The 26909-nt window shown below is 37.5% G+C and overlaps 1 protein-coding gene across 2 annotated transcripts in view; it reads right to left on the bottom strand.

The window, feature by feature from the left end:
• The window catches only part of ARAP2 (ArfGAP with RhoGAP domain, ankyrin repeat and PH domain 2), a 210458-nt gene that overhangs the window by 99655 nt on the left and 83894 nt on the right, over window positions 1–26909 (bottom strand). For both annotated transcript variants that reach the window (XM_030564509.1, XM_030564510.1), the window contains 4 exons: window positions 9435–9550; window positions 8003–8202; window positions 5425–5510; window positions 2133–2315 (listed from right to left, as the gene is read on the bottom strand). In XM_030564509.1, the coding sequence (XP_030420369.1) occupies window positions 2133–2315; window positions 5425–5510; window positions 8003–8202; window positions 9435–9550 (585 nt within the window). The remainder of the gene's footprint in view (window positions 1–2132; window positions 2316–5424; window positions 5511–8002; window positions 8203–9434; window positions 9551–26909) is intronic.

Below are 26909 nucleotides of genomic sequence, written 5' to 3' on the forward strand. Positions count from 1 at the left end.
TAGCTGATTTCTTTTTCTGAATACTGATACAGTGAACTTTTAACTGACATTTAACCAAATCCCTCCCTCACAAAATGACTAAACTATAAATAAAATTACTCTCTCCATATATATTTTATATTTTTCTGACTAAAAGATTGGGGTCGATTTAAAAGAGATTATACTACAACTCTATTTTACAAGGCATGTATAACCCAATAGTGGCCTAGATGACCTATTGAGGTTCCTTCTAGTCCTACACTTCTATGATTCTATAATTACTTGGCAATAGCTAAGTAACTACAAAATAATGTCATGTCCCTGCAGAGCACTTGATAATTGCATCTGAAGTTATCCAGTAGTTAAGTGATTAACATACACCAATTACAGGCTTTAGTAGTTAGAAAAATCAAGTTTAAAAAACAGAAACAACCAATTACAACTTTTCTCTATTGTTCACAGTTACCATATGGTCACTGATTTATTACATGGTTATTACAGACAAGTTACACAATGAAAATAGAAGGCTCTATTTTCCTAAGCAGCTTTCGGTGAAATTCACTCGTCTCCACATGAAGCATAACGAATCAGTTTTTGTTGTGGTCAAGTCAGAGGGTTTGTGATAGAATCTAGTCAAGCCCATGGCAAACAGTAAGGTTACACTGTGGGTGGGCTGGATACCTTTGACTGTCTTTGAAATAAATAAATATGCATTTGTTGCAAATTCTCACGGCTACAGGACTATCAAATATAGCTATTTCTTCAATACAGTGACAAGTTCTCCTTTCAATAAGTGGGCTCTTCTCTTTCCAATTGGGAGCAAAATTACTTTTTGCTAACTCTTATTTGCTAAACTCAACCCACCCCTCCCGCTCCCCCACTTCATAGAATAGTGTGTATGTACACTCATTTTCCAGTTCTGACTAAGAAGTAATCAAATATGCAATCTGTCCAATCTCTGTGTATTTTAACCCTGACCACAGCACTTCTTCCCTATCCAAGGACTTCAGTACATGTGACTATGCACTCAAATCATCAATGGAAAGCACAGGTCTCCTTTATGAGACAGAATATTGGATATCAAGGAAGCTATACAAAAATTAAGTTAATCTTAAATTTGCCATCTAATTGATAACAATCTATTTGTGTAAAAAGGAATACTGAGAGCTCTAGGTTTCTCATTTCATTTGTTCCAGCTTGCTTCCCTTCTAATGGGGTACAAATCTACCATATAAGAGAGTGCGCATGAGCTATTTTCATACTTGATAACACTCCATGATTTAATGTAGTAGAATTATGTTACATGTCAGATGTATTATATACTACATCAGCTGTAGTAGAAGAAACAAACCACTGAAGTGGGAATTTCAATCTACCAAGTATGCACCTGAAAATTAGAAATCCATGATTTAATGTAAGGTTGTGAGTAGGCATATTAACAGGAGATATCATCATCTTTTACAAATACAAAAAAATAGATTGAAAAAGCAGCAACAACAATAACATGGGGTATAGTTTTAAGAACTATCAACAGACATTATACATATTGAAAATATTTCAGAAGATCAAAAAGTATGAAATATATCGAGGTCATTTAAGAGTAATTGTACTGTATGCTATATGATTTGTTGCATGCAAGAGCATAATCCAAACAATAGTATCTAAAAACATGACCTGCACCTAAAATGCAAGGTGAACAGGTTTAATTTAACACAATATATTGAGCAGTTTTTACTAAAGGTGTCTCAAGATACTTGTGTGTAGAGGCAGCATACACTAAATCCTACCAGTTAACTCCGCATCCTTCAGAAGATCAACCAGAGATCACAATAGATCATTCAATCATTTCTACCCCCAAATAATGTCTAAATGCTATGGAATTAGAATTTGGGGACTTTTTACGATGAAGGCATTTTACTACTTGAGTAAGCAAAGAGCTACATACTGATAATGCAGTAGACTCTACAGATAAAAAAGTATCTGTCATTATTGACTCTAATAGCTCTCATGTAGCCTTGGACAATAACACTATTGGCAGCAGTATGTTAGCCAGGACATTGTCTCCTACCAGGTAGAGTGATTAGGAAGGATCTCTAACTACACATACACAGTCACAAATAATGAGGGCGAGACTTAGTTTACCACAATATTACCTTATTTAATTCTTCTTTGGTTTTGTAGCCCATAAGAGTTTTCCTGAATCTTCCTTCTTTGTATTTTTGTGTAATAAATGTTATCCTTTTTTCTAGAGGAGAGTCCATATGCAATTCCTCTTCTGGTTGAAGTTTTCCTGCCCAAAAACTGTTTGCCCTTTTATTTCCAATGACAATAAAAAGCTGCCAAAGAAAAAGAAAAGGCAATTCAATGCAAAAGATATGGAGGTAAACTACAAAATCTTTTAATCTGCTAAAAAGTGAAAGATGATTAGAGAAAATGGAGTTGACTCTGGGGAAAAACAATGGAAGCCTCAACAGAATCATTGCTTATGCTATCCTGTTAAATGGTGGATGAATAATGAAAAAGTCCAGAGCTCTATGTCCATGATTAATCACCAGTAACAATGGAGGCTTAACAATGTCACTCAGATACAGTATTTCGAAAGGAACTGGGCAAGATCTGTAGAAAGGTTAGCAACAAAGGATAGGCAAATATGTACAGAAGCACAGTGTACCAGCCTAATGCTCCTTACAAACTTGGAAGTAAACTCCAACTTTTACCTGTCAAAGAAACCAACTAATTTCCCACAGCAAAAGGGAGATGTGAGGTGATGAAGAGGGATTTCACTGTAGAGAACAGACACAGTTACTCTTAAAAAAAGTGTCTTCCATTTTCAAAAGGCTTTATTGTTGGAGAAATATTCTCTGGCAGTAAAAGGGGGAAACATTGCTGGATGTCTCTCAAAACAAAATAATATTTTAAGCACCACTACTGCAGGAGATTCTCAGGAAGATTATTCTAGAGAGAATAAATATAACTTGGAAGCTTTAAAATTTCACTCACTCCTTTTCTTGAACTGAACTGAATTTTACCTACAAGTGTGTAATAGGGAGGAGTCCAGTCTAGCACATTTCCAATGAAGTCATGGCAAAGCAATGCTCCCTCACTGGGTGGATTGCATTCAGTTAATGTTAGCAGGGAGCTGTCACTGCTGGATAATGGATTGCATTCTGGAGGGTGGACTACAGTTGTACTGATTCTCAGTATGGGGATACACAAGTGTGTGTGTAGTGGAAGAGGAAGAGTATTAGTGCCCACACTGCCTTGCACACCACTGTAGAGATCAGCTACAGTCTGGCTTTGCATATATAGTTTATAGATAAATTATCAAAAACATTTATGCAACATTAAGAAGTATTTAAAGCAGTATTGCCAATTTATGATTGTATTGCTAATCTCAGGATAATATTTACTGTATTTCTTAAACCCCAGCTCCTGGAGTCATGCAACTTTCTGTTAAAAAATGTATTGAGGGGAGAGGGGGAAATATTTCAACCAACATGGTTTTGGAGAGAAGCTGGAAAAAACAAAGGAAATAAAAAGTAATTAGGGCTGTCAAGTGATTAAAAAAATTAATCACGATTAATTACACTGTTAATAGAATACCATCTATTTAAATATTTTTGGATGTTTTCTACATTTTCAAATATATTGATTTCAATTACAATACAGAACACAAAGTGTACAGTGCTCACTTTATATTTATTTTTTATTACAAATATTTATGCTGTAAAAAGCAAAAGAAATAGTATTTTTGCATTCACCTCATACAAGTATTGTAATGCAATCTCTTTATCATAAAAGTTGAACTTACAAATGTAGAATTATCTACAAAAAAAATAACTGCATTCAAAAATAAAAATGTAAAAAACTTTAGAGCATACAAGTCTACTCAGTCCTACTTCTTGTTCAGCCAGTTACTCAGACAAACAAGTTTGTTTACATTTGCAGGAGATAATGCTGCCCACTTCTTGTTTACGTCACTTGAAAGTGAGAACCGACGTTCGCATGGCACTGTTGTAGCCAGCGTTGCAAGATATTTATGTGTCAGATGCACTAAAGAGTTACATGTCCCTTCATCTTCAACCACCATTCCAGAGGACATGGGTCCATGCGGATAATGGGTTCTGCTTGATAACGATCCAAAGCAGTGAAGACCGACGCATGTTCATTTTCATCATCTGAGTCAGATGCCACCAGCAAAAGGTTGATTTTCTTTTTTTTTCTATTGTTCAGATTCTGTAGTTTCTGCATCAGAGTGTTGCTCTTTTAAGACTTCAGAGGGCAGGCTCCACACCTCGTCTCTCAGATTTTGGAGGGCACTTCAGATCCTTAAACCTGGGATTGAGTGCTGTAGCTATCTTTAGAAATCTCACATTGGTACCTTCTTTGCGTTTTGTCAAATCTGCTGTGAAAGTGTTCTTAAAATGAACAACCTGTGCTGGGTCATCATCCGAGACTGCTATAATATGAAATACATGGCAGAATGCAGGTAATACAGAGCAGAGACATACTATTCTCCCCAAAGGAGTTCAGTCAAAATTTGATTAACGCATTGTCTTTTTTAACGAGTGTCATCAGCATGGAAGCACGTCCACTGGAATAACAGCTGAAGCATGAAGGGGCATATGAATGTTTAGCATATCTGGCATGTAAATACCTTGCAACGCCAGCTACAAAAGAGCCATGTGAACACCTGTTCTAGCTTTCATGTGACATTGTAAATAAAAAGCCGTCAACATTATCTCCCGTAAACGTAAACCAACTTGTTTGTCTTAGCGATTGGCTGAATAAGAAGTAGGACTGAGCGGATTGTAGGCTGTAAATTTTACATTCTTTTGTTTTTGAGAGCATGTATGTAACAAAAGAAATATACATTTGTAAGTTGCACTTTCACAATAAAGAGATTGCATTATGGTACTTGTATGAGGTGAACTGAAAAATACTGTTTCTTTTGTTTATCATTTTTACAGTGCAAATATTGTAATAAAAATAATAATGTAAAGTGAGCACTGTACACTTTGTATTCTGTGTTGTAATTTAAATCAATATATTTGAAAATGTAGAAAAACATCCAAAAATAGTTAATACATTTCAATTTGTATTCTATTGTTTAACGTGATTAAAACTGATTAAAATCATGATTAATTTTTTAAAAATTATTGAGTTAACTGTGATTAACTGACAGCCCTAAAAGTAATAATAATTATTTCTTAAAATTAAATGACTGTTCAACCAATCTCATGAATTGGGGGGGAGGGGCGTGAATACTTGCGTTGGTAATTCTGTTAAAGAGTAAATACATTATCCAAGAATAAGGCTTATACATTTATTTTAATGAGCTGAGCCTTTTAACACAAACAAGAAAGCAACTTTTATACCAAAAATCACATAGATCTAACATATTTTTCACAGTATCTCAAGAAGTTAAGTTATCACATAACCTACCTCAATCAGCTCATTACTCCAAATGCTGGCATCCATTTTTAGGCTCCGGACCTTTGAATCTCTGGGCCCTAAAGATCTGTGCTGCCCTTAATAAAAATAAATTAATTAAAAATATTATTTAATTTCAACTGAGCCTTTGTGTTAAAAAAAATAACAAAAATATGCCTTTAATAAAGACAGTCGTTATTATGTTGATTGTTTTCAACACAGACTGGTCATATGCAAGAAGTTTGAAACTTTTAGATAATTACAATATTGTGCAACTCACAATATACTAAAAGCACCACCCTAAATTATGAAGAGATTGTAAATTCTTTGGAATAGAAATGATGTAATTTCCATGTTATGTAAATACACGTTGAACGTCTCTAATCTAGCACTCCCCGGTCTGGTAATATACATGGTCCAGCATAGGCACTGTCTCCGTGGGTGCTCCAGGGCTGGGAAAAATTAACTGGGAAAAATTAGTGGGTGCATAGCATCCACTGCCGTCAAACTCCCCTTTAGGCCCCCCTCACCCTGTGCCTCTCATGCCAGCGGCCCTGCGCTTACCAACTCCTCCTCCCCCCCACCCCAGTTGTTCTGGAGCACCACGAACAGCTGATTCACGGGGGCGGGAGAGACCATGCTGGACCACTACCCCCCACATCCCTACTTCCTGTGCCTATGGAGACCCGCTGGTACTCTGCATTGACCTCCCATGGTTCAGCAAATTACCTGTTTCGATACCAGTCAGGTCCTGAGGGTGCCGAACTAGAGGAGGTTCAACCTGTACTGTTTACCTTTACGCAATTCTTTAAATATTTACTATATCACTGATTTTTTTTTCTGATACAGGGGACATTTAAAGATTTTTTTGTTAAACTACTTGGAATGTTTATCCCTCCTTTTTCTCTCCCCCCGCCACACACACTTACTGAAATGTAAAAATCCTTTTTTTTACCTCCCATTTTAAAATAGGTTTCTACTAACATCTCAAAAATGTTTCCTTGGTAACCATAAAATATGTACTGAAGTTCTGCAGGATAATTTCTGAAATGTTTACTTTGCAATGTCTATTCGTCAGGTTTTTTTTAAAAGGAGCACTCAAGAGAAGGCCACTGTACAGAAACTAAATGAATTCTTTGCATTGGTCTTCACTGCAGAGGATGTAGAGATACACGCATCAGAGCTCTTCTTTTTGGCTGACAACTCTGAAGTTCTGTCCCAATTTGATGTATCAGTAAAAGAGGTTTTAGAACAAACTGATAAGGTAAACTGTAATAAGTCACCAGGACTAGATGGTAGTCATCCAAGAGTTCGAAAAGAACTCAAATAAGGAATTGCAGAACTATTAATTGTAGTAGGTAACCTAATACTGACATAAACCTCTGTACCAGACAACTGGAATAAGCAATTCCTTGGAATTTAGAATTATTTGAGGGAGTCAACAAGCAAGTGGATAAAGATGGTCTAGTCGATATAATATATGCCGATTTTCAGAAATCCTTTGACAAGGTCAAAGGAAAAAATAATGCTAACTGCACATATACAATGATGGGTTCTAAATTAGCTGTTTCCACGCAAGAAAGATATTCAGGTCACTGTGGATCGCTTTCTGAACAGTTCTACTCAATGAGCAGCAGCAGTCAAAAAGGTGAACAATATGTTAGGAACTATTAGGAAAGGGATAGAAAATAAGACAGAAAACATAAATCCTCATGCATTCACACCATGAATACTGTGTCTGGTTGCTGCATCTCACTTTCGTACGAGAGACTAAAATGATTAGGGCTGTTCATCTTGGAAAAGAGTCTATTAAGGGAGATATAATAGAGTTCAGTAAAGTCATAAATAGTCTGGGGGGAAATGAACAGAAATGTTATTTACCCTTTCACACAATACAAAAACTAGGGGGTCACTAATGAAATTAATAGGAAGCAGGTTTAATACAAACAAGAGGAAGTACATTTTCACACAATGCACAACTAGCCTGTGGAATTCACTGCCATGGGATATTGTAATGGCCAAAAGTATAACTGGTTCAACAGAGATAGGTGCATCAATGGCTATTAGGCAAAATGGTCAGGGATACAACATTATGCTCAGGGAGATCCTATACCTCTGGCTACCAGAAACCGCGAGTGAAAGAGGGTGGATCACTCCAAAATTGCCCTGTTCTGTACACTCCCCTGTAGCTCTAGTACAGACCACTGTAGACAGGATAGTAGACAGAATGGACCATGGTCAGACCCAGTATGGCAGCTCCTATGTCCTTATTCATATGGCTACAAGGTACCCAGCGTCTCTACAGAGACACTACGGAGCCTTAACTTCTACTGAATTACTCATTTCAACGATACTGAACAACTTAGAGGATTGGACACATTCATACATGGAAGTGGTTTAGAATAATGAAATATATCTATACTTCAATTTAAAAATATCACAAAACTTCCATTAATTTCTGTTCTTCAAAACTTTGGCAAGGACATGTTATAAATGGCACTATAAGCAAAATAAAAACAATGCAAGGACATGCACAGATATGCAAATGACATCCTGGAGAACCACCATGGCCTATTTTTAATTACTTTACCTGCACATTTCTTACAAATGACAACACAGAGATTGATGGATGCCCAATCGGGATCTGGAGCTTTACAATCAGCACAGCTCCTGTTTGACTCATTGAACCATATCTTCTCAGCTACTTCATAATCAGAGAGAGTTTCTGCTATCGATTGCTGTAATGATTCAATCCACTCTTGTTTCTCTCCTTCCGACTCTGCTGTAAAGCTGAAACAATTGACTTTTCTGCATTATTGATCTTTATTTTAAATCCCAATTAAACAAGGTCTTATGCATTTAATCTACAAATGAAATTGTCGTTAAAAATCTGACTTCCCTAGAGATTTAAATATCAAGACAAGATATATTCTTTCATTTTGTTGCTCAATGAAAACTCCCTTAACATTCCAACATATAAGTTCTTTATAAGCTAAATTAATTAAATGCAGTAGTAGTTTTTGGCACACTCAACTTTCGTTCCAGAGTTGCTTTCAATCTTTTTACTCAATATAATCCAGATTTAAAATTTGAGTTTAAGCCACAGTATCACAAATGACTAAGGAAGACATAGCCAAAGGAGCTATTAGTACTTACTAAGCAGCAGAGATGGATTATCCCATAGGTAATAGCTCTAAATGGGATATTCCTTTACACAGACCATGTAATGTTGTTGGTTTAGTGTAAGTAAAATTCTCACTATCTGACCCAGTTAGCCACAGACTCAAGTCATTGATCACGACCCATCTACCTGCAGTTCTGTGCTGCTAGAAATGAGACTCAGACAGGTCACCAATGAAATTGAAAATTATGATTGCATTTCAGTTTCCTGTCCCAAGGTTCAGATCCAGAAATCCAAGGAAAGGAATAGGAAAAGGAACAATCATTTTTTCTATATTACTGCAGTTTCATTTAAAGTACAATAGTTTACTATGACATTCCATAAAATGTACATCTTTATTAGTATTCATGCTTTTGTTTACAATCGTTCACCATGGAACATAATGAACTTGCAACTAGCTTCAATGGGAGGTTCTTAAAAGTGGTGGCATAGATCCTTTTTCAGAATAATTGAAAACTAATTACATGACAAAGTACTATTTTTGGTACCTCTTTTACCTGACATTTTTATTTATTTATTTATTTTTAAAAAAAAAAGACTTTACAGTGACCTCTCCTTTTCCTTTACCCTTGCTTAGAATGAAACCACACATTGAAACTCAATTCATCCTTATATTATAAAAATAAGAATTTGTAAGGCCTGGAAAGGGAAGTAATAGATTAACAAGACAGCCAAAGAAATAATATCTTACAACTATATAAAAACACTGAATAATCATATTTAAATTACTGCAATTTTCATCAAAAGTGAGTAAGGTTAATTTTAATGTCAAAGCAAACATTTCTAGAATTTACTACCAGCGCTGAAAATTTTTATACATAAAAATGTGAACAGCTCTTACCTAAAGCTTTTATAAGGAGTGATTATTTCAAAAGACTGTTTTGCTGTTCTGTCCACTTGTTTTACATTCGCTACATTCATAGGGATTATAGTGATACCGAACCCAGTCTTAAAATCCTAGGCAGAAAAAAAAGGGGAAAAAATTAAGGTTTCATTCTTCATTAATCAGAAGATGCAAAATTATTAAATCAGTTGTTAAGCTTTTCTTGACTGCACTGAGAGAGGCTAAAAATACATTAAATATTTTCTTAATATTACTTTTCTATTGTAAGCAATTCCTCTAGTTTCTAGAGGGATGTTATTTGATCACAAGTGGGTGGGTAAATGTTCTATGCAACTGAATGGGAGGTAAAGCCGTCTAAGAGAAATCTCTGTTTTAAAACATGATTCACTGGATTAAATCATACTTCAGTTTTTGCTAACCTCGGTTTCTACAGTGCAACTACAGATCTAGATCCTTATAGATATAAAAACAGGCATTTCTAATACTAAGACAATGCTTTCATAAAATTCTAATTCTTAAACATTTGACTGGTTTTTCCACTGATCTGTTGATTAAATTTCACCTCTCTGTGCCTCAGTTTCCCAATCTATAAACTGGGGACAGTAATACTTGCCTTTGAAATGACCTTTAGATAAAAAAAACACTATACAAAATGTTTAATAGTAGTATCTGTGGTCTTGTTAGAGATCCTGAACATGAGCTTGCTTCCATTTTTAAAAACAAAATTGAGCAAGAAAATGAAAATGCATAACATAATAAATTCATATGTTTATATCATAAATGTTAAGTAATAATTGCATCACAGTAGGAACAAAGGGCTTAGACACATATAGTAACAGAGTCCCTACCCTCAAAAATTTATAATCTTATTTTAGAGCAGAACCTAAAACAGTATGGAGGCATTGAGACTCCATTTCAATTAAAGTTGCTTAATTGATTGGGGGTGGGGCTGTTTATGATTTCCTGAAAGACTGACACACCAAAACCACCCCTTAAAGTTGTTCTGTTTAATTTTTTAAAATTAGATTTCAAGTACATCAACAACAAAACTGAAGTTAACAAAAACCGTTGTGGCAATTAATACTCAAACTAAGAATTTCACTATATGCCCTTAAAACCTGCCAAACTCTTTCTAATGCAAGTTTTTCATCTTTTAGATTTAGCCATTTCCTCCCTCCTTTTACTTTAATTCTATGCCTCTAACACGTTTGCATTTATTTTTCTTCACTTTCAGCCACTTCCTTACATTTTCTTCTAACTCAGTGGACTTTGATCCTGATGTACCTTTTCTAGAGAAGACCAAAAGCTCTGAGGAACCTACACAATGTCTAACTCATCCTCTCCGATTAGTTCTATGGGCACAGAATGAAGAGTATAATCACTTCTGAGCATACACTTCACAACGTGTTCTATAGCAGGGGCAGGCAACCTATGGCACCTGTGCCGAGGGAGGCACACAAGCTGATTTTCAGCGGTGCTCCCAATGCCCAGATCCTGGCCACCGGTCTGGGGGGCTCTGCATTTTAATTTAATTTTAAATTAAGAAGTTTCAACATTTGAAAAAACTTATTTACTTTACATAAAACAATAGTTCAGTTATATATTATAGACTTATTGAAAGAGATCTTCTAAAAATGTTAAAATGTATGACTGGCATGAGAAACCTTAAACAGAGTGAACAAATTAAGACTCGGCACACTGCTTCTGAAAGGTTGCCGACCCCTGTTCTATAGCAATGAAGTATTCTTAAAGTCCAACTTCACTTGAAATTAACAGAAGCCTGATGCATAAAAGTAAAAAACAAAAAACATTGTGTCTGAAAAAAGCAAATATTTAGTTTTGAGCTACAGTGACTATAAAGGGTTAAGTCACATGAGAAGAACTAGAAAGATAGCCTTTAGTTTCTCGTTGGCTGTCATTTCTTCACTAATTTACTTTTAAGCAAACTGAATGATGCTTCAATTAGTTGCTTATAACAATCCATAAGAAGGCAGAGCTGAGTGAACAAATAGCACCACACCTGAAGAATTGTGCACAATTCTGGTTGCTAAATAGAGAATGGATATTGAGTGACTGGAGGAAGTATGAGAAATAGGATTTCAGAGGATATAACCTGGGGTCTTGACTGGAGGATAACTGTGCTTTACCCACATTTCTTACAACTGCCAACGGGGAAAAAGGAAAGGAAAAAAAAGGAGTGAGGGGCAGGAGAATGGGGAAGGATTAAGGTGGAAAAGCAAAGTGGGGGGAGATCAACTTATCCCCTCCCCAGTCCTTTTGCATAATTAATTACTTCTCCTCCTTCCCATAAATTTGGCCACTGTAATTAATATGGTCCATATTACCAAAGGCAATAAACACAAGTTTCAAATATGAAGCCACTCAAAAGGAATCAGAAAGGCGCAGGGTTCAATTCCCTACTCTAGCACAGATTTCCTACATAATCTTGGACAGGTAACTTAGGCTCAGGTCCTCAAAGGAATTTATGCACCTAACTTCTGGTTCTGCCTCAGTTCTCCGGCTGTAAAATGGGGTAATAGTATTGCCCAACCTCACAGATGCATTGCAAGGATAGATACATTAAAGATTATGTGATGTTCTGATAATTTGTAACTGGGGACCAGACAAATACTATAGATCATAGACAGAAGGAAATATACATAAATATGAAAGGGACATGATTCCCTTTTTTGTTCTTATGCTTTCACCACCTCACAAAAGACACTCTTGCTTAAACAGTATATTGAAAAAGTTGGGCACTTCGCAGCACTAGGAGCAATATCACAAAAGGTTCCTTACCAAAACACTCTTGGACTTATTTATGGTACTTCATTTCACATTAGATACCATGAAACTTTCTTGTAAGTGTGAACATTTTCATCTCCTTTTCCATTTATTTGTTTCCCCATCTGTTGTTTTGTCGTTAAAAGAAAAAAAAAAAAGATTGCAAGCTCTTCAGAGGAAGAACTCTTATTGTTTATCTGCACAGCATCTAGCAAAGTGAAACTACAGTCCGGGTGAGGCCTCAGTTTTAATATAAAACTGAAAGTCATCTACAAGTCAAATAAATGATATAAGAAGTCATTTCGAACATTTACCCACTCAGGCCCTCATCCTTCCCTTACATACAGAATAGCCCTTGTGCAGTCAGTTAGCATGTCCATAAAAATTTGCAGAAATGGATTTTAGTAAGAGGATCTTTAGAAAGCTGCAGCAACTGGGGAGTCAGTAATACCCTTCTTATTCTAATCTGAAAAGTATAACATAACACACTATCCAATCAATCAGTTACTCCATGCCTTACTACTCTAAGACAGCACCCTATCTGGTAACTCTACAGCATTCAGCAGTTGGTATAAACCAAGTTTTGTGCGTGACACACACAGCAGAATCAAGGTTCAGAAATTATAGGCTGTTTTGATTGCAGTATTGTTCTCTCCTTCACTACAAGTTTGAACTGGATGTAGGGAGGGAAAGAAGCGCTCCTCTTAGAAAGATAAATTAATTTGTTTTAAGAGCATGAGAGGACAATAAGGCTATTCAAGCACCAGTCAGAATGCACAGACAGCGAAGTTCAAGCATTTCCTCTCTGGAATAAGAATTGTTTTACCCCTACAGATTGAAAGCTCATTGTTCAGGACAGATTAAGCCAGTACATTAGACTTTCTGAGCAATGGAAGAAAAAGCTTAAGAACATTTAAAATATAGAGGGAAAGTGGAGTTTCTTAATCAGAAAAGTCTATATGATACATTTATATTTTGGGGTATATATTTTGAGGAGAATAAAAAAGGGGGATCCTGGACAAGACCTTTTTTTAAGCTGTATATAGGATACACTGGGAGAAGAAAAAATCAAAAAATAAATCTCAATTACACACTCATGATTTTAGGGAAAGGGAGCTATCCATGAAATAAGAAAAAGGGAACCTAGCAAATTTGCTGTAGTAAGCGGTAATTTTCCTGCAGCAGGAATCATTAGAACATATGATCCCCACTGACACTGCTACAGACGTCTGTAACACAACCTAGAAAAAAAGTCCTTCCCCCTACATCTAAACCAGTACAACAACATACACAATTAAAAAAAATAGAAAAATATATTTCATAAGTCTGCCAAATTGCTTTCTGTCCTGTCTGCAACTTTTCACAGGGGAAAGTTACTATTCTGCAAATCTAGGTGGTACATCCAGAATTCTTTGCACTTACATTCTAACCAAGAATCACAGTGTGTTATAATTGGTTTAGTTTCATAACACCTCTAATGTATATTTACATCTGTAAACTGGGAATAGACTGAGAGATTAAGGGTAACATTTACAAATTTAGTAAAGTCAGGACCCTACATCCATATTTAGACATCTAACTAAGATGTCTTATTTTCAGAAGCATTGAACATTCACAGCTCTCAGAAAATAGGCAACCAAGTACCTGGGGCTCAGGTCATGAAAGAAACCTAAAGCATATTTGTGACTAGAGGAAAAGTCTTGTGGCTAAAAGCTAAATATATGTTCTACCCACAAAACCATTCTTCCCCTCAAGGGGAGTACAGTCAGTCACATATAACCTTATATTTCATTTCACTTTTATCATCATTTCTGGTCACCAGCTCAGTTCCCCTTCCAGACCAAATTTTGCCTGAGTCCACCAACTCCAGATTCGTGGTTCTTTAAACTTTGCAAGTGGTTTTGTAAGGTTATTTAAAAGTTATAAATAGCTGTGTTCCAGTGTGCTCTACTTTTTACTGAACATACCGTTATTGCTGCATGGTGTAGTCTGTTGAAAGACTTATAAGAGACAGTTAAATTGCACAGCAAAAAATCCCCAGAACATGTGCCCTTTTTTGCTTCTTTATGATGTATGACGACAACCTCAAACATTTATTCTAAACAATCAAACCAACTCTACTTGGTAATTTTTGCATTAGAAATATCAGGCCTACAGACCTACAGCTCTCTGCTTTTTGCTGGAGGACAAGAGGGATAATGACGACACCACTGAAACTGAACAACAGCTTTACTGAGAGAAGAGGGGAATGTTTAGGTTGGAGGGTTACAGCAGAATGAGAATAAAAGGACTTTTCTCGGGTTTTTGTTCTAGCCTGCTTTATTCAAAGTCACGACAAAATGGAGTTGGGGGGGTGGTCCGGGAAAGAAAGCATGGCTCTCTGAAAAGATTCAACATCCCTTCCATTGGCAGCAGAAGACTGGGAATGCTGCAGCTCAGGTTTCAGGCTGTTGTGATACTGCTATCCTGATCAAGTTGTTCAATCCTGAAGTCCAGTAAAAACCTGGAATTCAACACTTGATATTTAAAAGGTTAAAAATACATACTGTATTTTAAAAAATACCAGGGGAAAAAATCTTCAAAGCCTTTTTGACATTGTAAAAGAACACCAAAGGGTAAAAATAAAACTATTCTCGTGATTGCAGTTCACCTTTTTGACAGTCCTGCAAACCAGTCTAAAATATGGTCTTCTAGACTTGTGAAACCATTCTAGTTCCAGTTTTCCTTTTCCAGTAGAGTGTGTAACCTTTAATCTTCTCTAATCAATTCATTGCTTCAAAAGTATGATCTTGCATGCTTCCTTAGATTTACCTTTGCTTTTTGGAGTAGCTCATTTGAGGTTGCTTTATGCAAGTTGTCACAAGGTTTGTGGAATTTACAGCAAGGCTTCCTTCTGAAAACTAACAAGTCCCTTAGCAATTTAACATGATTTAGACCTTCCCGCCTATACTAGGCCCATATCATTTGATTTTCTAGCAGCCAAATAATTTCAAATAGATTAAAAGTTAGTAGCTGGAGTACCTTCAGATGGGGACAGTTAAAACTCCTTTATTTTTCAGTTTAGCGTGTAGTTTAGTATTTTCAGCTGGAGCAGAGTGGTTATTTCCGCCATGTAGAGATTGAGAAATTTGTTTCCATATAAATGGAATGAAAGAAAATTAAGATATGTATCACCAGAATTTGAAAAATATAATTGTTCAGTAGTCTAGGAATCCCTTTGATTATATTAATTTTTCTCCACAAAGCTATACTGAATTGTCTCCTTTTAAAAGGTATCCTTTGCTTGAGTCTCCCCAGTTATCTTTCATCAGGTTTTCCAAGCCTTTAAAATTTATGCCCATTCAGATTTCAGTCCAAAATCTTTTAAACCTAGATTTTAAGTGAGCACTGAGAGAATACATAGGCACACTTTCTTATACCCTTTTATTGCTGGTGTTTTAGAATGTCAACAAAGCAAATAGTATACATATAAATAATACACATGCAAAAAGGAAGTTAAAAAGAATATTTTCAAGGTTTAAAAGTCAAGCATTCGAAAGTTAGGAAATACCAGAATAAAGGTTACCTGTGCAACCTTAAATCATCCCCATAGTGTGTATGCATTATGATGCCCTCTTTAAGCACATGATCACATACTCAGTCCCCTCCAAAAAGGATCCCACATTCAAAGAACAAAAGGGACCTGCTCTGGGGATGAATCAAGGTTGTGTAGTAAAGGAGATTATTGTTTCCAGAATCCCTGCTTTATTTGTTGCAGAAGACGGCAGGTGTGTAGTGAATGAGAGAGGGGATGGCAGGAAGAGAAAGAACAGACTCACGGTTTAGACAGTTGAACTCTGCCCTGGAAAACTGGATTCTATTCCTATCTCTGCAGCAGAATCACAGAATATCAGCATTGGAAGGGACTTCAGGAGGTCATCTGGTCCAAGCCCCTGCTCAAAGCAGGACCAATCCCCAGTTAAATCATCCCAGCCAGGGCTTTGTCAAGCCTGATCTTAAAAACACCTAAGGAAGGAGATTCCACCGCCTCCCTAGGTAACCCATTCCAGTGCTTCACCACCCTCTTAGTGAAAAAGTTTTTCCTAATATCCAACTTAAACCTCCCCCACTGCAACTTGAGACCATTATTCCTTGTTCTGTCATCTGCAACCACTGAGAACAGTCTAGATCAGGGGTCGGCAACCTTTCAGAAGTGGTGTGCCAAGTCTTCATTTATTCACTCTAATTTAAGGTTTCATGTGCCGGTAATACATTTTAACCTTTTTAGAAGGTCTCTTTCTATAAGTCTATATTATATAACTAAACTATTGTTGTATGTAAAGTAAATAAGGTTTTTTAAATGTTTAAAAACTTCATTTAAAGTTAAATTAAAATGCAGAGCCCCCCAGACCAGTGGCCAGGACCCAGGCATTGTGAGTGCCACTGAAAATCAGCTTGCGTGCCACAAGTTGCCTACTCCTGGCCTAGATCAGTCCTCTTTAGAACCCCCTTTCAGGTAGTTAAAAGCAGCTATCAAATCCCCCACCCTCCCATTCTTCTCTTCTGTAGACTAAACAATCCCAGTTCCCTCAGCTTCTCCTCATAAGTCATGTGCTCCAGCCCCCTAATCATTTTTGTTGCCTTCCGCTGGACTCTTTCCAATTTTTCCACATCCTTCTTGTAGTGTGGGGCCCAAAACTGGACACAGTACTCCAGATGAGGCATCACCAATGTTGAATAGAGGGGAATGATCACGTCCCTCTATCTGCTGGCAACGCCCCTACTTCTACAGCCCCAAATGCCATTAGCCTTCTTGGCAACAAGGCACACTGTCGACTCATATCCAGTTTCTCATCCACTATAACCCCTAGGTCCTTTGCTGCAGAACTGCTGCCTACCCATTCGGTCCCTAGTCTGTAGCCATACATGGGATTCTTCCGTCCTAAGTGCAGAACTCTGTACTTGACCTTGTTGAACCTCATCAGATTTCTTCTGGCCCAATCCTCTAATTTATCTAGGTCCCTCTGTATCCTATCCCTACCCTCCAGCGTATGTACCACTCCTCTCAGTTTAGTGTCATCTGCAAATTTGCTGCAGGTGCAGTCCAGAGTTCATGTGTGATGTTGGGCAAGTCTCTTACACCGCATTTGTCTGGGTGCTTGACTTGAGGCCAATTGCAGAAGCACTAAAGCACTCACAACTGCAACTATATGCTTGTGAACTCTGCTCTGAACATATTAAAATGCTATATAATAGTATGTATTTCAACATCAGGTCCTAGATGTCTTCCCTTGGGCACCAAAAATTAGTAGATACTTCTGATCTTTATGTCTCTGTGCCTCAATTTACCATCTGCAAAATGGGGATAAAATCTACTCATCTCACAGGGCTGCTGTGAAAAATAAATGAATGTTTGTGCAACAGGTACTATAGAGATGAGTGCCATAGAAAAGCTCACTAGGAAATTAATAATTCTGCCTTCAGAGCAAGATCTGAACACCCCAAACTAAATCAGACCTGGGTTCCATATTGAAGGCATGGGGGTTGTAATTCTCTATGTAGACCAGCACTAGACAACGAGAGACGGTGCCAAAGACTAACAGATATTTGCTGACAACAGAATAGTGAGTGTCAGGATTCCTGGGTTCCAAGAATGACCCTAAACACATATCACTATGTTGTACACAACTCCAGTCACGTGTCTCACTTTTTTTTTTTAAGACGCTACTCAGGTGAATTTCATTAGCTTATTAGCTTACACCCAAGATATTCAACAGTTAACTTCAACCCAGTCTGTCTACTAGAAAAGAGTAACCCATCAAAACCAACATTTAACAAGATCCTGAATCACTGTGGAAACAGACAACTTAATAAAGCAATGTGGGGAAAGTTAGATAATAGCCTCTCTTAGAACTAGGGTGAATGGATGTCTCAATTTTATAGGGACAATCCCAATTTGTGGGTCTTTTTCTTACTTAGACTCCTATTACTCCCGCATCCCCGTCCTGATTTTTCACATTTGCTGTCTGGTCACCCTACCGAGAACCTTGCCTAAAGGGGGAGGAAAAAAGCTTGACAAAGCACATAAGTAAGGATCCATTGACAAACACACACATCTATGATGATCTCTGAAAAGCATTTTAACAGTTGTAGCTTTGATTCTTGGGGTATGAGATGGTGTAACTCTTGTTTCAGTGTAGTCTAATATTACCAAGTAAAATAGAAAATTTGAGATATAGTCTAATAATGATTACCAGGAGCTATAGAAATTTACTATTCCTGAAACCCAAACACACATCACTTTAGAACAACTGCTTTGCTCAGATTCCAACAAGTCACCACACTTGGGTATGATAAAATTAAGAAGTGTTATAATAAAGGCCTTCAAGCTGTGATGTAGCAATTACAAATAATGCAGTTATTAGAAGAAGCTGTTTACACAGGTAGCAAAGAGTCTTGACAAAAGCCAATTTGGGGAGGAGACAATGCTACAGTCGTTTAATGATGGCCCATTCATTTCTTTTTTGATCATATGCTGTTTAAGTAAGCACTGTATGAAATGCAAATACTCATATAATAAGCAATAGTGTGGTATTCTCTCTCTGAAAGCAATCAGAAGTTATTAGTAAAATACTAAGTTTGGGAGTTAAAGAAAAGTGGTCCTGGGATCGACTGTGATGTTTGCTGGAAAGTCCTGAAGGGGCACAGTCCTGCCTTGTACTTCATGATGAGTTAGACCGAAGGGGAGGTTGCTAATAACTATCCATAGTAGTTGCCCACACATTCCAGCCACACTTGCTCTCTACCACTTTTCACTCTCTCTCTGCCAGGCACCAGGAAAGCAAAACAGCCTAACACCATCTGGGTGCCATGAATGAGAGAGAGAGCTGTATGTCAGAGCCAGACTGATGTTACCGCAGACCAAACCATTGTAGTATCTCCCCAGTTTTACATAAATGGTGAATGGGGTGGAGACAAAATAGATCCTTGTGGCACCCTGCATTACAGAAACATTGGCGCAGATGAACAATTCCAATTTGTACAATTATTGTAATTCCCTTCCAGAAGGGCTTCCTCATACCATGTCAAGTCTCAGAGGGGCAGCTGTGTTAGTCTGGATCTGTAAAAGCAGCAAAGTCCTGTGGCACCTTACAGACTAACAGACGTATTGGAGCATGACCTTTTGTGGGTGAATACCCACTTCGTCGGATGCATGCAGTGGAAATTTCCAGAAGCAGGTATCAATATGCAAGAGCGGCGCCAGAGTTTCTGGTGCCCTAGGCAGAATTCGGGAGGCAGCATTTTGTGTGCTCCCCATTGGGCATGCGGGAGCTTCCGGTTCCGCTCCCCTCGCGCCCCCGAAGAAGGACCCTCCGGTGAAATGCTGCAGGTGACAGCGGCAGTCATTGAGCTGCTCAACTGCCTGCTGCTGTTTTCCGTGGCACGTCGGCAGAAGGTCCTTCTTCGGCGGCACGACGGGAGCGGAACCGGAAGTCCCGTGCGCCCCATGGGGAGCGCACAAAATGCCACTCCCCGAATCCTGGCACCCTAGGCGATTGCCTAGGGTCTCCTAATGGAAGCACCGGCCCTGTAAATACGCAAGCAAGAAACAGGCTAGAGATAACGAGGTTAGTTCAATCAGGGAGGATGAGGCCCTCTTCTAGAAGTAGAGATGTGAACACCAAGGGAGGAGAAACTGCTTTTGTAGTTGGCAAGCCATTCACAGTCTTTGTTTAATCCTGAGCTAATGGTGTCAAACTTGCAGATGAACTGAAGTTCAGCAGTTTCTCTTTGAAGTCTGGTCCTGCAGTTTTTTTGCTGCAGGATGGCCACCTTAAGGTCTGCTATTGTGCGTCCAGGGAGATTGAAGTGTTCTCCTACAGGTTTTTATATATTGCATGTGGTGTGTTCTGAATTCAGCAACACATTAGCTAAACGGCATGAGCAACTGTGATTATATTATGCCTGTCCTAGCTAGTTAAACAAAATAAAAATAAAAATATAAAAAGCCTTTATGAGAGAAAGCCCAGGATATATTCAAGACATTCAACATTTGGCTCAGCCCAAAAGGTGTTCATTCTGACACCATCCACTGTTTAAGAAATCTTGTCATCATGTATCAGGTCACAGATAGTGCTAACACAGGTCTTATGATGTGGAACTTGCTCCCATTTAATATCCATCTCAGCTCCTCACTCCCCACTTTAAATATTTCCCCCCCAAAGAGCATTTTTATTATGACCACTCTTCAACACTTAGCTAATAGCTGGAAATTCATTTATTATCTCTGCCTTTAGTTTTACCTTGTATTAGGACTCTTCCATCTATTTCTTGATTATTTATTTTTATGTCACATATAGTATCCATCTTGTAGTGTTCAGCATCCTGAACTCCTTGGCATGCAAGGGAATTTACAAATATCACTGTTACTATTAAAATTACAAGTAACCATCTGGACTTCTTGAGAACAGAAGCGAAGACAGAACCTAGAATTTTGCATATATATTTATCAAGCCCATTTTCTTGAGACCACTTTTAAAAGATATCGAGCTCTATCATGATTTCCTAAGTTCTCTTATGTGTTTAATCATGTTTTGTTGCTGAAGTTTTAAAGGATTTTAATATACCTGTCTTGCTCAAGCAAAACTGCTAGAGAAGTCAGTGAAAGCTTTGAGTAAGAATCTTAAATGCCTCGGGTACATCTAGAAAACAAACAAAACAAAAACATCCACAGCAACTAGTCTAAGAGCCTGGGTCAACTAACTCAGGCTTACGGGACTTGTGCTACAGAGTTAAATATAGCAGACCAGACATTTCTGCTTGGGCTGGAGACTGGACCCTACAACTCAGCAGTGGGGTGGGTTTCAGAGCCTGGTTCCCAGCCCAAGCAGGAATGTTTACTCTGCTATATTTAGCCCCATAGCCTGAGTCAGTTGATGCAGTCTCAGACTACTCGCTGCCGTGTTTTTTTTTGTTCCATGTAGACGTACCCTAAGAAATCTGGATTGTGGATCATGCAAAGCTAGTCCCCCTCCTCCCTAGAGCTCCTTCCACTGCAGTAGTCTGAAGTAATACAAGACTCAGTGATAGGCCCAAAGGGAGGTAGAGTTCCTGCTTCCACAATAAATTATTGAATTGTTAAAACCAATAGGCCAAAAGTTATGTGTACAAAAAATATTCACCCCAGTGAGCTGGAATTTTGTTTAGAAAGCACAGTGCTTTCACTCATTTCTTAAAGGCAGAGAGAGAGGTTTCAAAAATTTTAGTACCCATTTTCTACACATAAAAGTAATTCTATAGTCAAATCATTTTTTCTTCTGCTTTGACAAGAAGAAAATGTACTAGTTTCATAGTTCACAAATAAAAACTGGATTTTTTTTCCTTCAGTAAACGGACTGGCAACACTATTCAATTGAGTGGATTTTCCCAAGTTTTATTTATCTCAAAATATTCTATGAGATTCCAAATATTTACAAAGTAGGCATAAAAATAAGTAACAGGACTGAGTTTGAACTTTTCTTTTCAAGAACATCACATCTACATACATCATTTTATTTACTTACTTTTAATGGCAAATACTGCCCAAATAGGATTAAATATAAAAATATATATATTTTCATGGAAGTGTGCAGGTCATTGACAAACAAGCCTTATTATAGAAGTGCACTAGTGACTGTTCAGTTAAGAATTGAGTCCAGGATACCCCATTTGACAGGTCTTTAAAACCTCTCCAAACTGAAAAAAAAAAAAAAACCTGTTGTAAGAATCAAAAAGTGAAAAGATGCACTTTAGATGGAGTTTTTGAACGTAGTTCAATGAAAGTAGGGTATGCCCACAGAGGTCAGAAAAATACACTGCGGGCAGGAGGGAACTATTGCTGAGATGCTGGTTGTTTGAGTCTTACTTTTTTTTCAAAACTATGTTTCCAACAGACATAAAACCACTAGCATATCACATCTTCCATTTGATTTCAGAAAGCTTTGCTAAGTGCAGGTGCTTTTGAAATCTCATTTACTAATGGAATGTATTTTGTGTGCGCACACACCTGGACCTCTTCCAGTAAAGAAGGTTACTAACCAAAACTAGTAATGCTGATTTCAGAGTCCTAGGTCTGTGCTGCATAAGAATAGTCATCTTTTTTTGTATCCTTGTGTTTTTATGCCACAGATAATAGCCTCAAATATAATGACCATGATTGGTCCCCTCTGAAATATATGGTGGAAATTATGTCTGCCTACATTTTAATATCCTTATCAAATCATAAAATATGGCAAATTTCCTTCCTTTTTAGGTGTATTTGCCTACTGGATAGGTGACAATAGCTTTATATGAACGATTTTTGTTCACTCTATGTCAGCAAACTCATAGTTCAATTTTATTTCCTGTAGTATAGCAAGCAGAAATGGTGCACAGAATTCCTCTTCAGAAAGAGAGGAAGACTGTTCAGGTAAGTATACTCTGTAAGGTGGAAGACAAATCAAACACTGTTCTGTGCCACAATGAATACGTTAAAAACAAGTCAGAGACAACGGGAAGGTGAAAAATGCCTTAGACAATCAACACAACTACCTGGACAGTTAAATGAGAGAATAGAAGTTTCCTCTCTTTTCAAAAAATATTTCTTTTAAAAACTTCAGACTTGCTGCTGGGACTCTTCACCAGCACTAAATTAATTTCCAGACCAGACAAAGTTTCAACACATTTTAGTTCAGTGTCATAGACAGAAGCAGTACTGAAAAACTAAGAGAACCTTCAAGTAGGAAAATTATATTCCCAAATTACTGGCTAATTTGCTTTTTATGGTTTGGTTAAGTCAGCACAAACACTAGGTTCCTTTGCTTTACTCACTGACAAGATGATGACAAAACACTACACATAAATTTCCAATCTCTACCTCTCTCTCTTTGACTTCTCCAGTTTGAATCCCTCTGATCTCAAAATTATCACTACATATAAACTAGTATTTTGTCAAAGCCTGAGACTGAAAAGCAAGGTAGAGTGGGAGTCTTTGCCAAGCCAACAGGAAGAGAGTAAGGAAAACTAATAAGAACATAAGAATGGCCATACTGGGTCAGACCAATGGTCCATCTAGCCCTGTATCCTGCCTTCCAACAGTGGCCAATACCAAGTGCTTCAGAGTTCCTTCAGAACTCTTAGGTGAATACCATCTGGTCCTGAGGACTTTCATTGTTAAATTTATCAATTTGTTCCAAAATCACCTCTAATGACCTCTCAATCTGGGACAGTTCCTCAGGATTTGTCACCTAAAAAGAATGGCTCAGGTTTGGGAATCTCCCTCATATCCTCAGCCGTGAAGATTGATGCAAAGAATTCATTTAGTTTATCCTTAATGGCTTTGAGTGCTCCTTTAGCAGTGGCGCCACTGACTGTTTAGCAGGTTTCCTGCTTCTGATACACTTAAAAAAAAATTGCTGTTACTTTTTGAGTCTTTGGCTAGTTGCTCTTCAAATTCTTTTTCTGGCCTGTCTTATTATACTTTTACACTTGACTTGCGAGAGTTTATTCTTTCTAATTTTCCTCTATAGAATTTAAATTTTTAAAGAATGCCTTTTTGCCTCTAACCGATTCTTTTACTTTGTTGATTAGCCACGGTGGCACTTTCTTGGTCATCTATTATTATTATTATTTAATTGAGGTGTACATTTAATTTGAGCCTCTATTATGGTGGTTTGTTTGTTTTTTTAAAGTTTCCATGCAGCTTGCAAGGATTTCACTTTGGGGACTGTACCTTTTAATTTCTGTTTAACTAACTTCCTCATTTTTGTGTAGTTCCCCTTTCTGAAACTAAATGCTACAGTGTTGGGCTTCTTTAATATTTTCCCGCCTACAGGGATATTAAATTTTTTATTATGGTCACCATTAGCAAGCGGTTCAGTTATATTTGCAGCTATTGGCATTCTTTAGCTCAGTTCAGGTTGAACTAGAAGAGTGAGTGGGGAAAAGGGAACTTCTGAAAAGACAGTATCTCAGAAACCCTCTTTTAAGTATTCGGTGACCAAGGGCTTAGTCCACAGAGGCACAGCTGATAGCATGTACCATAAAAGACTGCAGGGAATACCAAAAGGTAGCTTTGCAAAGTTTATCCACATATTCTTATCCCGTCCAGCCCAGGAGGGGACTTCGGCTTTAGTAAAGTGGCTGCACCAAGACACACTGAACTGAGAACTTCAATGGCCTTATAAGTCTCCTGAACCTCTAGAGATGCCTCTTTGAACTCAAAATTATTTCAAAAGTGGAAGCCATTACTCTGAAGCTTTTTGACCTAAGTACACTGGATAGCCTTTCTGAGGATCAAGTTAGATAATAGATAAATTATTATATTAAAAGTATACTGTGATTCTTCAAAAAAATTGGCAAATACGTTGGTTCTCACTTTTTATCCTAACTGCTCTCTGATAGTTTATGGGATTATATATAAGAGAAAAGCACAACGTAAGTTTCTCAAACCTAAGTGATTTACCATTAAGCCATTTATTGCTTTATCACATAATACAAAGTTTTGATTTATACCCAGCACATTATGGATTAATATAATTTTGGTGAAATGTCACCTTTTCCATCCTGTATATTCTATTTTTCCATGGGTTCATAAAAGCACAACTATTTGCTCTTAGCACAAACTTATATATTCTCATAATGGAAGTGATTTTTAAAATTTCAAAGTTGTTTCAATAAAGTTTGACCAAAAAGTGGAAAAAAGCGAATAACTTCCATATTAGAAGAGCTAATATCAAGGATCTGCAGTGAAAAAAAATCCAAAAATATAATATGGGTCTAATGCTGAATAGGCCAACCTCAAAACTTCAGGACTGCACTTTAAATTAATGCAGCATTACTGAACTGAACCAATTGGGCTGCAGTTGATGGACCAATATTTTTGTTTGTTTTGAATGGTTTCCTTAAACTCTCCAAATCAACTCATTTCAAATCAAGTCAAATTAGGTATGAGTGTACTATTTTACCCAATAAAAAACTAAAAAAAAAAAAAAACCAGACATGGGGGAACTGAAACTCATTTATTTTCTGCTGTGGACAAAGAAGATAAAATATCCAATGGAAAAAATATATATGCAATACATATATAATAAGCTTACTCCTGAAGCACGAGATGCTATTACCTTTATTTTTAAAATATTATAAAATTTCTAAAAATCAAACTATCAAAACATTTTTTTTTCCAAAATCTACTGTGGGAAGGTAATCAATAATTGGAATTGAACAATGTGATTAAACAGTGAATGAAGGAGTATTCCTTTTTTTTTTTTGGTTCTACATTTATCTACCACTAATTTCATGGCTTCCCCCGTGTCATTTTATGACTAGGGACACAGGAAAGATTTGCAGAACCCAGCATAAGCTACAGAACTGTGCCCCTCCTGAAGCATAACAATTCTACCTGTCTCCTAGTTCTTTTCACTTCTCAATGCTTTCTCCCCAGCTGCTTTCACAAAGGGAGGTGGGAATCAAAAACTTGCTTATTTGAATTTCCAAAAGTACAAGAAAAGTTGCCAATGTTAACTCTTCTTTGGTGCATGTAGTATGTGGTATTTTTTTTATCACTAATTAGATTCCTTTAAGAACGTTCATACGAACTGTTTAACGTAGTGAATGGAATGTAACTTTTGCATTTTTCAACTTTTCAAATTTACCACTTGACACAAAATGGCCGAAGTTGGTATGGTGGGTCCCTTTTCTTGGCAGCGGGCTAGAATGCCACCCCTTGCTCTTGCTCTTGGGGCGCTGAAGGCTCCATTAGTGATCTGGGAAGATAATAGAGGAGGGAAGCAGAGAAGGGGTCTGGGTTTGACCCTCACTCTGAGCCCCACCACCGCTCACCCCCTGCAGATTTCTTACCCTCTTCCCCCTTGTGTAGAGAGTTACCCTCGGTCCTTGACACTGGGAGAGTGAGTCTCCCTGCTCTGCTGGGGCAGTCTCTCTCTTCCTGCAGTTCTCTGGCCTTTCAGTTCTCAACAACACACCTCCAAATTCCAATCTCCCTCCTTCCTCACAACACACTGTCTGCCTGAAACAGATGGGGGGTATATTAAGTTCCTGACAGGGCCTTAAAAGGCTACAGGTGCTCCAATTAACCTGTAGTAACCCTCCCTAGTCTATAGGGAACCACGCCTTAATTAGCCTAGGGCTTATATATCTCCCCTTGACCACTCTTCCTGCTCCCTGGCCCTGCTGTATCACAAACCTTAATATTTATTAACGTGGGTAGGTAAACAATTTTAATGTACTTGACATTGTTTTGAAAATATACCACTCAGTATTTGTGCCAAGATAGTTCAAGGTACTTTACACAATAGTGTGATTTAATAAACTAATAGTCTACAATGCCAAGTTGCAGTCAGCAACAGCCAAATTATAAAGTCTTCTGTTTTGATTTAGAGACAAATGGCGGCATCACCCTGATATCTCTGAATACCAAACAGAATGAGTTAAACAAAGCAACACCTCTCCTGCATGTCACGGTTAGGTACTATACAAAAGTTTATCATCATGACCTCCTTTAAGACTTGGGGTACAACACATCACCATGTTAGACAGACAAGCTACTTGACCAAAATTGTGAAGGTTTTACAGATCAAAAAGATCATCTTGAAGAGATTATCTTGCAAGTGGTGATGCTGAGTCAGAATTAGTTATATGACTGGGTATTCAGAATCCCAGCAACACCATTTT

The sequence above is a fragment of the Gopherus evgoodei genome, chromosome 5, assembly GCF_007399415.2.
Source record: "Gopherus evgoodei ecotype Sinaloan lineage chromosome 5, rGopEvg1_v1.p, whole genome shotgun sequence".
NCBI lineage: Eukaryota > Metazoa > Chordata > Testudines > Testudinidae > Gopherus > Gopherus evgoodei.